Source organism: Lutra lutra, chromosome 5, assembly GCF_902655055.1.
Source record: "Lutra lutra chromosome 5, mLutLut1.2, whole genome shotgun sequence".
NCBI classification, from domain to species: domain Eukaryota; kingdom Metazoa; phylum Chordata; class Mammalia; order Carnivora; family Mustelidae; genus Lutra; species Lutra lutra.
The window spans coordinates 153,168,539-153,186,703 of NC_062282.1; the positions used below are offsets into that span (position 1 = coordinate 153,168,539).

General features: G+C 42.2%; 1 protein-coding gene across 2 annotated transcripts in view; it reads right to left on the reverse strand.

Moving 5' to 3' along the window:
* Positions 1 to 896: 896 nt before the first annotated feature.
* Positions 897 to 18,165, reverse strand: part of BTNL9 (butyrophilin like 9) — a 32,615-nt gene continuing 15,346 nt past the window's right edge. Inside the window, exons 6-11 of one of the 2 annotated variants that reach the window (XM_047730687.1) lie at positions 17,934 to 17,966; positions 17,635 to 17,655; positions 5,865 to 5,885; positions 5,622 to 5,648; positions 2,828 to 2,854; positions 897 to 1,969 (exon numbers count right to left, since the gene is read on the reverse strand). In XM_047730687.1, the coding sequence (XP_047586643.1) occupies positions 1,344 to 1,969; positions 2,828 to 2,854; positions 5,622 to 5,648; positions 5,865 to 5,885; positions 17,635 to 17,655; positions 17,934 to 17,966 (755 nt within the window). In that variant the 3' untranslated portion in view covers positions 897 to 1,343. Of the gene's footprint in view, positions 1,970 to 2,827; positions 2,855 to 5,621; positions 5,649 to 5,864; positions 5,886 to 17,578; positions 17,656 to 17,933; positions 17,967 to 18,165 lie in introns of both variants that reach the window. The other variant, XR_007127569.1, reaches the window with a different exon arrangement.

Consider the following 18,165-nt stretch of genomic DNA (forward strand, 5'->3'; position numbering starts at 1 on the left):
TATTTTTCCTGACTCAGCCCTGGAGTCAACCACTTCTCAAAGGAGGCTTGGTTCCTTTTAGTGGAAAATAGTAATAAAAACTCAGTTCTGGGGGTGCCTGGGTGGCTCAGTGGGTTAAAGCCTCTGCCTTCCACTCAGGTCATGATCTCAGGGTCCTGAGCATCTGAGCCCTGCATCTCGCATCTCATCCGGCTCTCTGCTCAGCAGGAGGCCTGCTTCCTCCCCCTCTCTCTGTCTGCCTCTCTGCCTACTTGTGATCTCTGTCTCTCAAATAAATAAATAAAATCTTTGAAAGAAAAAAAACAACTCAGTTCTGGATGCTAATTGTGTTCATTGGTACTGGAGTGTTATTGTTCTTACGCTGTCAAAACTGACAGAGCCAGGAACCTTATGTGTGCACACATAAATCTATCTACCTATTTTTCAGGTGTGTGCATGTGCTCCATCTACCCATACATTGTAAAAACCATGAGTTCACAGAGTTACTCTTTCATTTTCTTCTTTCCACTTTCTGTAGTTCTGTATTTCATTTCTGACTGAAAAACCTCTCGGCAGACATAGGGAATTTTCTTATTTGCCCAATCCCTTGTTAATCAATTCTTATTATTCATCCTTGTCATGATTCATTTTAAAGTTCACCTGGTTGCTGTGGCCCCATCAGTTTCGGAGCACATCTGAACATAAGATGTTCCAACCCTGGAACTTCTCTGCTCCAGCCCTGGAATCAGCCATTTCTCCAAGTTCATCTCAGTGGGAAATGACATTTAAAACGGGGATCTAAGCCCTAAGTGAACTCACTACTTATGAGGTGTCATTGCTTCCAGACATTTTGGAGCTAGAATACATATAAATATTGCATGGAGCACTGGGTGTGGTGCACAAACAATGAATCTTGGAACACTGAAAAAATTAAATTTAATTTAAAAAAAAGAAAAAAAACAGATTAAAAAAAAGTATTTAAAAAACGCAGGTTAACTGATAACTCTTATCCAGTCTAGTAAGGTTTCCCACCATCTCTCCCCTATTCTAGTTTCTTTCTGGTCTCCCACAGTACACACTGTGGCTCCCAACAACATGAACTTATTGCTTCTTCTTTGCTTACTCCTACCATACACACAAATGAGCTTTGGAATTCCCTCTACTCATTAAAGAAAATCATATAATATATATGCATACACCTATAGGCAAAGTTTCCTCTTTTTTTTCCCTCTGCTGTGCAGTCTTTAGCCTTTGCTGACATTTTGGTGATGTTTCCTCCACTCTAGAGGAAGTGGGAGAGCAAATCCCAGCCAGGGATCCGGGAAGCGGCCAAAAAACCTTGCCAGAGCAGGCAAGAGAGTGCCTCACCACAGGCCCAGGGTGGGATCCGAGGGCTCATAGGGCTGTAACCAGGTATCAAGCTCATCCTCTTCAAGGCTGCGTGTCCTTCTGACAGGCAATGGGCAGATGGTGAGGGGATCTGGGTGTTCACTACCGTCGTGAGCTCTGGGTCTGAAATACGCACAGAGCGTCCCTGAGAAGGTGTCTGTGAAGGTGAAGATGTGGGAGCCGTCTGACACGTTGAAGAAGGACAGTTTTCCTGCCTCCCAATCCAGGAAGATGCCCACACGCCGCGGCGGCACACGCAGGGTGAGCGCAATGCGATGTGGGTCCAGGATGAAGTACTCACAGCGGTTCCACAGCCCCAGCACCCAGTAGCCGTTGGCTGGGCTTAGGTGCACCTGCCCCGTGCGCGGCACGGAGGCCAGACACACACCCAGGAACCAGCGGCTGCGCCTGCCCACATGCACTTCCCAGTAGTGGCAGCCAGCAGAGAAGCGCTGACAGCTCAGCACACACGTCTGCTCAGAGAACCGCTGGGGGTCCCCCACCACGGGGCTGAGCTCTGCTCTGCAGGAGGACACGCTCTTGCCATCCTGGGAGACTTCCAGGCTGCGGTGCGCGGAGGCCGGATCAAGGGTTACGTTCACTGTGCAGGGGCGCAGAATTAGTGCCTGGGAAGGGCGGTTCTGGGCCCTGCCTGCCCCTTCCCGACAGGTAAACCTCTAGCGCTCCTGCTGGTCACTCCCACTCCTGAAACCACCCCTGTGTACCAAAGCAGCTCACAAGGTGCTTCTGAGCACTTCAAAGCCATTGGAAGAATCCTATTTCTTTCCTGAACTGGAAGTTTCCTAACTGCCATACTAGGTGCCATGGAGAGCAGACATAGAAAACAAGGTAGATTCGTGGGGATGGAGGCGGGCTCCTTTCCCCCCAATTCCTGGCCAACGGGAAGGGGCTCCAGGCTTCAACTCCTCACTGATGGCACCACCCAATGTGACCTTGAGATCATCATGTGAGCTCTGAGCCTCAGTTTTATAGCAATGTTAGGATTTTAAAACTGAAAGGGACCTCTGAGATCATCCAGTCCAGTGCCCTGCTCTCCAATACCCCACCCTTCAAAGCACACCCACTTGATAGATGGGAACCCCAAGGATCTCTTCTGTCCAATGAGAGGTTCCTACAAACTAGCCCTAACAGTCTTCCTACCAGATGGAAACAAACCTAGTAAAACCCAGAAAATAATGTGCTTTTAGAATATGTGTGCACACAAAAAAGTGCATGTGTGAGTATAATCAGATGTGTGCGTGCAAGTATGTATGTGTATACGGTAGGCATACATGTTGTGTTGTGTATGTGCAAAAGTGGGCTTCTGTGTTTGTGTGTGTAGGCTCCATACTTGACTCCTGGACAGATCCTTCCTCCAATCTCAGATCTTTCCACCTCCCTTCTGTTTAAGATCCAACAAACCCCAGTCACAAGGTCACAGTTCCTTGACTTCAGTTACCTGCATATTGCTGGGCTGCTCTCCACTCTGAAACCAAACAGAAAGAAAAAAAGAGACTCAAAGATCTGGGTCAGTAACTCTGCAACCTTGAGGGAGGTTCAAAATGCATGAAGGATGCTACAAACCCAATGATCTCATTCCCCCCATGACAGCTAGCTGGAGTCCGGAATGGTCTGGGCTCACAATGGCATTTCTCTGGGAATTCAGGATTAGGTAAGGGCTAGTGTCAGTGCTGGGTTATACCAAATCTGCATGCAATCTAACCTACTGAAAAAGGCAGGAGAACAAAGCATGTGGGCAAAGAGAACCAAGGCAGGTTATTGGGATGCCTTTAAGGTTGCACAAGAAGTTTTAATCTCTGACCAGCAGGTTCAGTCTGAGGAAGTCTGGCTGAGCATGGCTCCTGTCCTAAAATGTCCTTTAGGTACCCTGTTTTGCCTCCTTTCTTAACATAAACCATTCTGGATGGATTTCTGTTTTATTTTATCTTATTCCACTTTATAACAAAGAGATCAACAAGTCACAAAATAGCAAAAGTAAAAGAAGTTTTCAGAGCTCCGTAAATTTACAGCAGAGCCCTTAAACCCTGGGTCTACATCAGAATAACTAGTAGAACTTTTAAAAACATATAGCTCTTGCATAGAATAACTCAATTCTATAAAGATGTTGATTCTTTCTTTTTTTTTTAAAGATTTTATTTATTTATTTGACAGAGAGAGATCACAAGTAGACAGAGAGGCAAGCAGAGAGAGAGAGAGGAGGAAGCAGGCTCCCTGCTGAGCAGAGAGCCCGATGCGGGACTCGATCCCAGGACCCTGAGATCATGACCTGAGCCGAAGGCAGCGGCTTAACCCACTGAGCCACCCAGGTGCCCAAGATGTTGATTCTTTCTAAATTCATCTGTAAATTCAAAGGAATCCCATGCAAAACTGCTTTTGGATTTTTTAAAAGGAATTTTGTAAACGTATTCTAAAATTTAAAATGGACCTAAAAAGATCCATTCGTTTTTAAAAGGAAGCAGAAATGCAGGATAACTTGTACTTTTGGGTACTATAAAAGCCCTAACAGTGAAAACAATGAAGTAATAGGTGGTGGACCGATAGACCCATCTACACATGAGAACCAAATATGAACTAAAGGCAATACCCACATCGATGGGGAAATCAAGGTCGGTGTAGTAGATGGCACTGGGAAAACTGACTCACTATATGAAGAAAAACAGCTGTATTCTCACCTGGCACCAAATAAGATGACAAATTTCAGATGATTTAAAGACATACACATAAGACATGTAAAGTGAACAGAAGAAAGTGGAAGAGATTATCTTTATGACCTACGTGTTAGGAAGGTTTTCTTCAACAGAACTTCAAAAACATATGCCATAAGGTACAAATTTGATGCATATGTATCTGTATAAGGATATTAATCCCTCACTGGTATTAAACACTGTGAATTCCTTCTTCTAGTCTGTCACCTGCTATTAACTACATCCTTGGTTTCCCACTGAAAAGAAACCATTAATTTTGATAAAATCGAATTCATTAAATTTTTACCTAATGACTTGTGTTTTTGAGACTTTGTTGGTGTGTATTTATGTATGTCTATATATATGTCAATATATATGACATATATGACACTATATATTGTCATTATGTACATATATATGTCATGTCCCCTTGAATCGATAAAAGAAAGATAGCAACCTCATACTAAAAACAGCCAAAAGGGGCACCTGGGTGGCTCACTTAGTTAAGCTTCTGACTTTTGATCTCAGCTCAGGTCTTGATCTCAGGTTCATGAGTTTGAGCCCTGCATTGGGCTCCACATGGGGGCATGGAGTCTGCTTTTTTTAAAAAATGGCCAAAGGATAAGAATTGGCAATATTTAAGAGAGGAAGCCCCAAAAGTCATCTGGCATATGAAGAGATGCCCAAACTTAGTGTTCAGAGGAGAACAGACTGAAAGAACAATGAGTAATCACTCATCCCCATCGAGTGGCTAACTCAGAAAGTGGCTTATATGGGATGTGGGCACATGGAGTCTCCATGCACTGCTAATGGCAGGATGATGGCACTGCCTCTGGGGGATCCCTCTCTCCCACTTACTGACATATCCCCTACAGGCCAGCAACTCCCTCCCTGGGTATACATCCCAGAGAAATCCCCACATAAAGCCTGAAGGTGACAGATTTGAGGCTGTTCATCCAGTGTTGTGTGTGGTGCTGTGGAGTTAGAGGCAGGCTGGATATCTATTTGAAGAACATGGCTGGCTAACATGGAGTACACTGCAGCAAGGAGACCCAGACCAGATATGGTAGCAGGGATAGATACCAAAACACAGCGATGAGTGAGAAAAGCAAGGAACAGCACAAGACTGTAGACATCATTTACAGAAACGAAAATGCTTGTGCACAAAGCTGAAATTCACCTTTTGTAAGAATCCATACAAAGTAAACTACACATCAGACTGTTTGCTTTATGTAGGGAAGGGGGAAGGGGTAGGGAAAAATATTTTCATATAGAGTAACATCCCCATTCTAGACCCACAAGGATCTAGGTGATTCTGATATGCAACCAGAATTGGCACCAATGGTTTATAATATGCTTATACCTCAAAACAATATAAAAGTTAATAGGAATCAAAACTTGAATATAACCTCTAGTAAGTGACATACATTAATACATGCCATTTGCCTGTAGAAGAAGCCAGAATGAAGTATGGTTCGTTAGTCAGAATGAGTGACTCTGATGTTGAAATGTAAAGAGGATAATGGGAGGGAGATGAGCTTCACTCACCAGCCTGGCCTTCAGCCCTTCTCCAGTCTGAAGCAGCCATGGAAAAACAGAATTAAAACAGAAGGTCAGTGCTGCTTCCCTACTCCCACATTGCATTTTGCACCCACCCTTGCCCTTCTCCCCTTTCTCCTGCCACCCACATGGTGGCAGGGTTCCATCTTGGGCATCATACCTGGTTGGGAAATGAGAAATCAGATGCTAAAAGGTGGACAAGAAAAAATAACCTGAAGAGGGGTCACTTACCAAGTTCTGTCTGAAGCTTTCCTGTAAGCAAAACACAGAAAACATCAGTCTTTGGGGGAGGGGAACCACCATCCCAAGGTAGTTAGGTCCCTGGGAGGAGGTTCCTTATTCTTCAACCACTGTTCACCCCAGTCCCATCTTAGTCTCTGTACCACCCATCTGCATGATTCTTATGCCTCATTCTATTCTTTGCTCTAAGACTGAAATCTGCACAGGGCTAGAAAAGGAAAACAGGTCATGGTACTGAGAGGTCTCTTCCCGGGGCTCAAGTCTAGTTTGAAAGGCTACTGTTCATCTGCCCTGAAATCAGAAACTTTTCCTGAGGAGGAGGTCCTTCATGAATCTGGGCACTGAGCACAGCCTATGTAAATCTCAGGGTCACTGACTGGGCACATTATTTAAAGGACTGGGAGGACATCACACTCAATTATTTCCTCTGGCCATATGTTAAGACTTTGATATTTTGCCACAAGGAATGCATTCCTTTGAATCACCACTTTCTGTCTTTTTTTAATTTTTTTTTTTACTTTTTTTTGATGATTATTTATTTGAAAGAGAGAGAGAGAGAGAGTGAGAGATAGAGCACGAGGAGGGGAGAGAGGGAGAAGCACCCTCCCCACTGAGCAGGAAGCCTGATGTGGGATTCAATCCCAAGACCCTGGGATCATGACCTGAGCCCAAGGCAGATGTTTAACCAATTGAGCCACCCAGGTGCCCCTCTTATGTCTTGTTTTAAAAGTAAATCATTCTGACTAGAGACTTGGGAAGATAGTGAAGTAGGAGGATCCTGAGTTCACCTCCTCCATTGTTTTCAACTAGCTATCACCCACATCCAAGACTGGCAGAGAGATCTGAAGATTGGCAGAAAAAAATTCCACAACTAAATATAGAGACAAGACTGCATCTGAAAGGTGAGGATGTTCAGAAAAGTGGAGAGAGCAGGGAAATGGGCCCTCACACCAGGAGCTTACACAGGAAAGACTGATCTCCATAACACTTCAGCTTGAAAACCAGAAGGGCTGGATTCTGTAAGTTTATAATACCAGTGGGACTTGAAGTCTGGTGCTTTAAAAGTCAGCTGACACAGCACTGGGTGAGCCCAGAGGGCAAGTGATAGCTGGCTTTGAGGAGACAGCAGCCCACACAGAAAGGGAACACAAAAATGGCAGTATACACAACACTGGGGGCAAATGGGAGATTTGTTCATAATGATTTTGGAGCATGTTAGGGGACTTCAAAAATGAGGGAGTTGGCAGGCACTATTTCCCTCTCCTGAGCCCCCAGCATGAATACAGAGCCAACTGTGGGAGATTGGGGCTGCACAGACACTTCCTACTTAACCCATTAGCAGTGTGCCATGCCTACAAATTCTCCTGAGGACTAGCCCACACTAAGCCAGCTAGCTTTGACCATGGGCTCAGAGGAAATTTTTTTTTAATTTTTAAAAAAGATTTTATTTATTTATTTGACAGAGACACAGTGAGAGAGGGAACACAAGCAGGGGGAGTGGGAGAGGGAGAAGCAGGCTTCTGACCGAGTAGGGAGTCTGATGCAGGGCTCAATCCCAGGGTCCTGGGATCATGACCTGAGCTGAAGGCAGACACTTAACAACTGAGCCACCCAGGTGCCCCGAGGGGAAATATTGTTAAAGCCACATGACCCCTAGCCATGCACCCCCAAGCAGCACCATGCACCGGCCCCAGCTGCACTCAGCCATTCTCGTGTTCTGCAGCCAGTCTCACGGCCCCAGCAGCTCCAGCAAACAACCACCAGCTACTGCAGTGCTTCAGGGGGTGGGGCCAACATAGGACCAGTGGCCCAGTGCAAGTTTTGCTAACACTGCAGCCCCGCTCCTAAGTTCCCCAGCAGGCACACTCCATCAGAGCTGGCCTTCCTGGGTCCTATTAACACCACAGAGAGCAAGCACAGCCCACAACAGCCAACAGGCAGAGGGCCACTGCAAATGACCACTCTAAAAGGAAAAGTGATTCGGGACTCCTGGGTGGCTCAGTTGGTTAAGCGGCTGCCTTCGGCTCAGGTCATGATCCCAGCGTCCTGGGATCGAGTCCCACATCAGGCTCCTTGTTCTGTGGGGAGCCTGCTTCTCCCTCTGCCTCTGCCTGCCACTCTGTCTGCCTGTGCTCGCTCTCTCTCTCTCTTTCTGACAAATTTTTAAAAAAAATAAATAAAATAAAAGGAAAAGTGATTCAAACACAACAGCAGGGTGTAAGCAACACGGGTGTAAGCAACACACATAAGATATTCTCCTGACTTTCATGACAGAAACACACACAGAGAGGCAGACAAAATGAGGAGACAGAGAAATTTATCACAAATGAAAGAACAGGCCAAGGCCAAGGCAGAGATCTAAGCAAAACAGATAAAAGTAACATGTCTGACCAAAAATTTAAAGCAATGATTCTAAGGAACTCACTGGACTTGAGAAAAGACTGAAAGACATGAATGAGACCTTTAACACAGAGATAAGGAAAAACATAGCAGAGATAAAGGGCATAATAAATGAAATGAAAACATGTTTGATGGAATGAACAGCAGGCTAAAAGATGCAAAAGAATGAATTAGTGACCTAGAAGATAGAGTAATGGAAAGCCAATAAGCTGAACAAAAGAGAAAGAAAAGTATTGTGCAAAATGAAAACAGACTTAGGGAACTCAGTGACAGCATCAATGTAGTAACATTCGTATTATAGGAGTCCCAGAACAGAAAGAGAGAGAGAAGGGGGCAGAAATTTTATTTAAAGAAATAATAGCTGAAAACTTCCCTAATCTGGGGATGAGAACAGATATGCAGTCCAGGAGATACAGAGAACTCCCTTCAAAATCAGTAAGAGCAGATCCAACCAAGACATACAGTAATTAAATTCACAAAATATATTATAAAGAAAAAATTTTCAAAGCAGCAAGACAAAAGAAGCCAATAACTTAGAAGAGAAAATCAATAAGACTATCAGGACATTTTTCAACAGAAACTTTGCAAGCCATGATATACTCAAAGTGCTAAGTGGAAAAGATCTGCAGCCAAGAATACCCTATCTAGCAAGACTATCATTCAGAACAGAAGGAGAGAAAAAGACCTACCCAGAGAAATGAAAATTAAAGGATGTCATGACCACTAAACAAGCTCTGCAAGAATTATTAAAATAGACTCTTAAACAATGAATCTTGGAACACTGAAAAAATAAAATAAAAAATTTTTTTAAATACTTTATTTATTTATTTGACAGAGATCACAAGTAGGCAGAGAGGCAGGCAGAGAGAGAGAGAGGAGGAAGCAGGCTCCCTGCCGAGCAGAGAGCCCGACGTGGGGCTCGATCCCAGGACCCCAGGATCACGACCCGAGCCGAAAGCAGAGGCTTTAACCCACTGAGCCACCCCAATAAAATAAAAATTTTTAAAAAGAACTTAAGAACAACACCTTTAGAAGAGCTTTTTTTTTTTTTTGCAATAATGAAGTATTTTAAATCAGAAAAAAACAAAATAGACTCTTGAGGAAGTGGTATATATATAATGGAATATTACTCAGGCATAAAAAGAATGAAATCTTGCCATTTGCAAGATATAGATGAACATAGATGGAGCTAGAGAGTATTATGTGAAGCAAAGTAAGTCAGCCAAAGAAAGACAAATACCATATGATCTCACTCATCTGTGGAATTCAAGAAAGAAAGCAAAGGAGTAAAGGGGGATAAAGACGGAGAGGCAAACCAAGAAACAGGTCTTAACTACAGAGAAAAAACTATGGCTACCAGAGGGGAGGTGGGTGGGAGATGGGTTAAATACATGATTAGGATTAAGGAGGCCATTTGTTGTGATGAGCACTGGGAGGTATATTGAATTGTTGAATCACTATATTGTTCACCTGAAACTAACATTACAGTGTATGTTAACTGACTGGAATGTCAATAAAAACAACAACAACAAAGACACAGGGTGACAAAATGGGTTAAGAAAAATAAGACCATCTATATGCTACTACAAGAGACCCATCTTAGGGGCGCCAGCATGGCTCAGTCCATTAAGCATCTGCCTTTGGCTCAGGTCATGATCCCAGGGTCCTGGGATTGAGCCCTGCATTGGTGTCCCTGCTCAGTGCGGAGCCTGCCTTTCCCTCTCCCTCTGCCCACCATGCTCTCTCTCGCTCATTCCTCTCTTTTTTTAAAAAAGAGAGACCCATTTTAGATCTAACACACCTGAGATTGAAAGTGAGAGGATAGAGAAACATGTGTCGTTCAAATGGATGTCAAAAGAGAGCTAGAGTAGCAATTATATTGAGTGAAACAGATTTAAAAGAAAGACTAAAAATTGATTAAAAATTGATTTAGAAGGACACTATATGATAATAAAGGGAATGATCCAACAAGAAGATATAACAATTTTAAATACTTGTATACCCCAAATGGGAGCACCCAAATACATTAAACAGTTGATAATGAACATAAAGGAACTAATCAGTAATAATACAATAATAGTAGGAGACTTTACTACCCTACTTACAGTGATGGACAGATCATCAAAACAGAAAGTCAATAAGAAAACAACAACTTTGAATGACACAATGGAACAAATGGATTTAATAGATACATTCAGAATATTTTATCCTAAAACAGAAGAATACACATTCTTTTCAAGTGAACAGGGAACCTTCTCTAGAGTAGATCACATACTAGGTCACAAATCAGGCCTGGAGAATTCAAGATCTAAGTCATACCATGCAACTTTTCTGACCACAATACTATGAAACTAGAAGTCAACCACAAGAAAAAGTCTGGAAAGACCAGAAACACATGGAAGTTGAAAAAAAATGCTACAAAACAATGAATGGATCAACCAGAAGTCAAAGAAGAAATTAAAAAGGACATAGAAACAAATGAAAATGAAACCAAAATGGTCAAAACCTTTGGGATGCAGCAAAGGCGGTCCTAAGAGGCAAATATACAGAAATACAGGCCTACCTCAAGGAGCAAGAAAAAGCTAAAAAAAAAAAAAAAAAATCCTAACCTTTCATCTAGAGGAGCTAGAAAACAACAAACAAAACCTAAAGCCAGCAGAAGGAAAGAAATATTTAAGATGAGAGTAGAAATAAATGATACAGAAACTACAAAAACAATAGAACAGATCAATGAAACCAGGAGTTCTTTAAAATGTATAGCTCTCTAGCTATGCTTATCTAGAAAAAAGAGAAAGGAATCAAATAAATAAAATCACAAATAGGGGAGAAATAACAGCCAACACCACATATCATAAGAAATACAATCCCATAAGAGAATGTTATGAAAATAACTATAGCCCAACAAATTGAACGGTCTAGAAGAAATGGATAAATTCCTAGAAATATATAAAATACCAAAACTGAAAAGACAAGAAATGGAAAACTTGAACAGACTAATAACCAGCAAAGAAACTGAATCAGTAATCAAAAAACTCTCAACAGATCAAAATCACAATGAGATACCACTTCACACCAGTCAGATTGGCTAAAATTAACAAGTCAGGAAATAACAGATACTAGCAAGGAGGCAGAGAAAAGGAAACCCTCTTACACTGTTGGTGGGAATGCAAGCTGGTGCAGCAAATCTGGAAAACAGCAGGGGGGGGCTCCTCGAAAAGTTAAAAATACAGCCACCTATGGTTTGTCTCCCTCCCAATCCCATCTTGTTTCATTTACTCTTCTCCTACCCCCTCGACCCCCCATGTTGCATCTCCTCTCCCTCATATCAGGGAGATCATATGATAGTTGTCTTTCTCCGATTGACTTATTTCGCTAAGCATGATACCCTCTAGTTCCATCCACGTCGTCACAAATGGCAAGATTTCATTTCTTTTGATGGCTGCATAGTATTCCATTGTGTATATATACCACATCTTCTTTATCCATTCGTCTGTAGATGGACATCTAGGTTCTTTCCATAGTTTGGCTATTGTAGACATTGCTGCTATAAACATTCGGGTGCACGTGCCCCTTCGGATCCCTATGTTTGTATCTTTAGGGTAAATACCCAGCAGTGCAATTGCAGGGTCATAGGGTAGTTCTATTTTCAACATTTTGAGGAACCTCCATGCTGTTTTCCAGAGTGGTTGCACCAGCTTGCATTCCCACCAACAGTGTAGGAGGGTTCCCCTTTCTCCGCATCCTCGCCAGCATCTGTCATTTCCTGACTTGTTCATTTTAGCCATTCTGACTGGTGTGAGGTGATATCTCATGGTGGTTTTGATTTGTATTTCCCTGATGCCGAGTGATATGGAGCACTTTTTCATGTGTCTGTAAGTGACTCTTAATCTCACAAAACAAACTGAGGGTTGATGGGGGGAGGGGGTTGGGAGAGGGGGTGGGGTTATGGATATCGGGGAGGGTATGTGCTATGGTGAGTGTTGTGAAGTGTGTAAACCTGGCGATTCGCAGACCTGTACCCCTGGGGATAAAAATATATGTTTATAAAGCTGTAAAAAAAAAAAAAAAGAAAGAAAGAAAGGATGAATCCCCAAGTTTTGTAGCAACATGGACGGGACTGGAAGAGATTATGCTGAGTGAAATGAGTCAAGCAGAGAGAGTCAATTATCATATGGTTTCACTTATTTGTGGAGCATAACAAATAGCATGGAGGACAAGGGGAGATGGAGAGGAGAAGGGAGTTGAGGGAAATTGGAAGGGGAGGTGAACCATGAGAGACTATGGACTCTGAAAAACGATCTGAGAATTTTGAAGGGGTGGGGGGTGGGAGGTTGGGGGCACCAGGTGGTGGGTATTGTAGAGGGCACGGATTGCATGGAGCACTGGGTGTGGTGCAAAAATAATGAATACTGTTATGCTGAAAAAAATAAAAAAATTAAAAAAAAAATACAGCCACCATAGGACCCAGCAATTGCACTACTAGGTATTTATCCAAAAGGATACAAACATAGTAATTCAAAGGGCACATGCACCCCAATGTTTATAGCAGCAATGTCTACAGTAGCCAAACTATGGAAAGAGCTGAGACATCCATCGACAGATGAATGGATAAAGAAGATGTGATCTATATATCTATAGTGGAATATTATTCAGCCATCAAAAAGCATGAAATCTTACCATTTTGCAATTATGTGGATGGAACTAGAGGGTATTATGCTAAGTGAAATAAGTGTATCAGAGAAAGACAAATACCATATGATTTTATTCATATGTGGAATTTAAGAAACAAAACAAGGGAACATAGGAGAAGGGAGGGAAAAATAAAATAAGATGAAATCAGAGAGAGAGAGACAAATCATAAATGACTCTTAACTATAAGAAACAAACTGAGGGTTGCTGGAGGGGAGAGGGATGTTAGGGTAATTGGGTGATGGGCTTTAAGGAGGGGACTTGATAGAATGAGCACTGGGTGTTCTATGCAACTGATGAATCACTGAATTCTACCTCTGAAACTAATAATACACTATATGTTAATTAACTGATTTTTAAGTTTTAAAAAATTCCCAATGAACAAAAGTTCAGAACCAGGGAGCTTCACAGTTAAATTCTACCACAAATTTAAAGATGAGTTAATACTTACTCTTCTCCAACTATTTTTAAAAATAGAAAAGGAAATTCATTCTTTGAGGCCAACATTACCCTAACAGCAAAACCAGATAAAGATACCAAAAGAGAGAGACAGAGAGCACGATACACCAACATCCCTGATGAACATAGATGCAAAAATCCTCAACAAAATCTTAACAAACTGAATCCAACAATACATTAAAAAACTCATTCAACATGATCAAGTGAGATTTATTCCTGGGCTGCAAATGTGGTTCAACTTCTATAATCAATGTGATAAAACACATTATTAAAGAAAGAATAAGAACCATATGATCATTTCAATAAATACAGAAAGACAAAGTACAACAGTGATTCATGACAAAAACCCTCAACCAAGGGGCGCCTGGGTGGCTCAGTGGGTTAAGCCGCTGCCTTCAGCTCAGAGTCCTGGGATCGAGCCCCGAATCGGGCTCTCTGCTCAGCAGGGAGCCTGCTTCCTCCTCTCTCTCTGCCTGCCTCTCTGCCTGCTTGTGATCTCTCTGTCAAATAAATAAATAAAATCTTTAAAAAAAAAAAAAAAAAAAACCTCAACCAAGTAGGTTTAGAGGGAACATACCTCAACATAATAAAGACCATCTATGAAGAATGGGGGAAAAAAAGTGAGAGCTTTTCCCTCTATGCTCAGGAACAAGACAGGGTTACCCACTCTAACCACTGTTATTTAACATAGCATTAGAAGTCCTAGCCTCAGCAAGCAGACAACAAAAATATATACAAGGAATCCAGATTGGCAAGGAAGAAGCCAAACTTTCACTCTTAGCAGATGACATGATACTTTAAACAGAAAATCTGAAAGACCCCAACCAAAAAAGTGCTAGAACTGATATACAAATTCAGCAAAGTTACAGGATATAAAAATCAATGTACAGAAATCTGTTGTATTTCTATACACCAACAATAAAAAAGCAGAAAGGGGAATTAAGGAAACAATCCCACTTACAATTGCACCCAAGACAGTAGGATACCTAAGAACAAATCTAATCAAAGAGATGAAACACCTGTTCTCTGAAAACTGTAATACACTGATGAAAGGAATTGAAGATGACAGAAAGAAATGAAAAGACAGTTCATGCTGATGGATTGGAAGAACAAATATTGTTAAAATATCTATACTATCCAAATCAATCTACAAATTTAAGGCATTCCATATCAAAGTACCAACAGCATCTTTCACAGAACTAGTACAAACAGTTCTAAAATTTGTATGGAACCACCAAAGACTCTGAATAGCCAAAGCCATCTTGAAAAGGAGAAACAAAGATTTGGCCAAAGCCATCTTGAAAAGAAGAAACAAAGCTGGAGGCATCACAATTCTGGACTTGAAGCTGTAGTAATCAAAAGAGCTTGGTACTGGCACAAAAATCAAAGGAACAGAAAACCCAGAAATGAACCCAAAACTAAATGGTCCTTTAATCTTCAACAAAGCATGAAAGAATATCCAATGGGGAAAAGACAGTCTCTTCAACAAAACAACATACAAAAGAGTGAAAGTACACCACTTTTTACACCATACACAAAAATAAATCCAAAATGGATGAGAGACCTAAAAATGTGTCAGGAAACAACAGAAATGCTTGAAGAAAACATAAGCAGAGAAAACACAGGTAACTTCTTTGGCATAGGCCTTAGCAACTTCTTCTAGATAGGTCTCCTGTATCAAGGTAAATAAAAGTAAAAACAAACTATTGGGACTTCATCAAATTGAAAGCATCTGCACAGCATAGGAGACAATCAACAAAACTAAAAGGCAACCCACTGAATGAGAGAAGATATTTGCAAATGACATATCTGATAAAAGGTTAGTATCCAAAATCTAGAAAGAACTTAAAAACATAATACCCAAAAACCAAATAATTCAATTAAAAAATGGGCAGAATGCAAAAAAAGTCCACGTTCTCCCAAAGAAGACAAACAGATGGCCAACAGACATGTGAAAAGATGCTCATCATCAATTCAACATCAGGGAAATGCAAATCAAATCTACAATACAATACCATCTCCCACCTGTCAGAATGGCTAAAATCAACAATATAAGAAACAACAGGTGTTGGTGAGGATGTGGAGGAAAAGGAACCCTCTTTCATTGTGGGTGTGAAAGCCACTCTCTTGTTTTTTTTTTTTATTGTGTTATTTAGTCACTATACAGTATGTCATTTGTTTTTGATGTAGTGTTCCAAGATTCATTGTTTACGTATAACACCCAGTGCTCCATGCCATACGTGCCCTCCGTAATACCCACTACCAGGCTCACCCATTCCCCTAATCCCTCTCCCCTTTAAAACCCTCAGTTTGTTTCTCAGAGTCCACAGTCTCTCATGGTTCATCTCCCCCTCTGATTTCCCCCAACTCACTTTTCCTTTCCTTCTCCTAATGTCCTCCTTGTTATTCCTTATGTTCCACAAGTAAGTGAAACCATATGATAATTTATTTTCTCTGCTTGATTTATTTCACTCAGCATAATCTCCTCCAGACCCGTCCATTTTGATGCAAAAGTTGGGTATTCATCCTTTCTGATGGCTGAGTAATATTTCATTGTATATATGGACATCTTCTTTATCCATTGGTCTGTTGAAAGGGATCTCAGCTCTTTCCACAATTTGGATATTGTGAACATTGCTGCTATGAACATTGGGGTACATACGGCCCTTCTTTTCACTACATCTCTATCTTCGGGGTAAATACCCAGTAGTGGAATTGCTGGGTCATAGGGTAGCTCTACTTTTAATTTTTTGAGGAATCTCCACGCTGTTTTCTAAGTGGCTGCAGGAACTTGTATTCCCATGAACAGTGTAAGAGGGTTCCCCTTTCTCCACATCCTCTCCATTTGTTGTTTCCTGCCTGGTTAATTGATAAAGTCCCTCTTGAAAACAGTATGGAGGTTCTTCAAAATGTTAAAAATAGAACTACCTAATGATTCAACAATGGCACTAATGGGTATTTACCCAAAGAAAACAAGAATGCTAACTGAGGGGGATACATGTACCCCAATACATGGGGTACATGTACCCCAGTACTGTTTATAGCAGTATTATTTACAATAGCTAAGGTATGGAAGCAGCCCAAGTGTACCTCGATTGATGAATGGATAAAATAAGATGTGGTATACATACATACATGTATGTATATATAATGGAATATTACTCAGCCACAAAAAATGAATTCTTGCTATTTGCAATATCATGGATGGAACTAGAGACTAGAGAGTATAATGCTAACAAAAATAAGTCAGAGAAAGACAAATACCATATGATTTCATTCATGTGGAACTTAAGAAACAAAACAAAGGGAAAAATATAGAGAGAAAATATTACATATATTCATATATATATATGAAATATATAGAGAGAAAGACAAATCAAGAAACAGACTCTTAATTATAGAGAACAAAGTGATGGTTACTAAAGGGGAGGTGGGTGGGGATTTGGGTTAAACATGTGATGGGGATTAAGGAGTGCACTTATTTGTATAAGCACAGGGTGAGCTATGTTAGTGTGGAATCTCTATATTATACATGTAAAACTAATATTACACTGTATGTTGATTAACTGGAATTAAAATAAAAACTTTAAAAAAAGTAATCCCTCATGGGAAAGTCAACACTGTGCTCTAATTTAGACTATGGTGTTAATTACTTTTTATAGTAGGCCTTCCGAAGGACCAGGTGGACTACAAAACAAGCTTCTCAAACCTCGTAATTTCGTCTAGAATTTCACTGGGGCATACAAGGTGGTTCTTGAGGTCTTCCCCACCCCATCTGCCCCCACCCCGACACCATGGTTCAAGTCCTCTGGGGAGAAAAGCGAACCTGATAAATTAGTCACACTTCGGTGCAAATTAAAGCTGCCTTCCTTCCCAGTGGCATTCGCATTAAAAAGAGAAAGATGTCCTAGGAAGGTGAACCGGTGGGAGTAAATGTTTAATGGTGGAATTGTAAACAAATCGTGTAATTTGCAGGAAAGGGGCAGGCCCGGTCTGTGGGAGAGTCTGAAGTCAGACCTCGGTGGCAGCTGCACGGGAATCCTGTGGGAGTGGAGAGGTGGGAGGCGCAGAAGGATGGATTTAGAATTACATTGTTGCCATCCGCCGCTCTCCACTGGGCGCCTAAAGCTACTGAACACTTTCCACCGCGCACGCACCGGGTTACCCCACTAGTCCGCAGCCAGCACTGTGGGCGCGGCACCCAGAACTTAACCCAGTTCCGCTGTGAGTCTCTCTGGAGAAGAAACGAAGAAAAGAGGAAAATCTCAATGGATGAACACTCCGGCGTCACTCCCCTAGAGCGCACAGACTCGGTCCCCGTGCGTTCTGGGGAACCAGGACCCGCGGCGTGCGTTGGAGGAGTGGACTTGGTGGCGGGGCAAGTGGCACCCTGCTCCCAAGTACCCCGGGGTCTGAAGTCCTTACCTCCCCGACCCACCAAGTCCTCCCCCTCCTCCCACCACTTTCTGTTACTTAGGGAAACGGGCAGAGTGCGCCCCTCTCCCTGCTTACCTTTGTCCTTCTCAGCCTGCTTTCTCAGCTTTTCTGAAAGGTAGAGGGAAGGGGGGCGTAGGTGAGGGCGAGTGCCCGCCCTTCTTCTGCAGGTCCCACCCCAGCCCCGCGTCGCCGCGGAACCGCGCCTCCTGGGTGCCCCTTCCGCCTCCAGCACTTTCTTCCCAGCAAAGCGCGCGCCAGGCGGGAGACCACCCTCACATACCCCCACCCCCCAGTCCAGTCTGCCCTG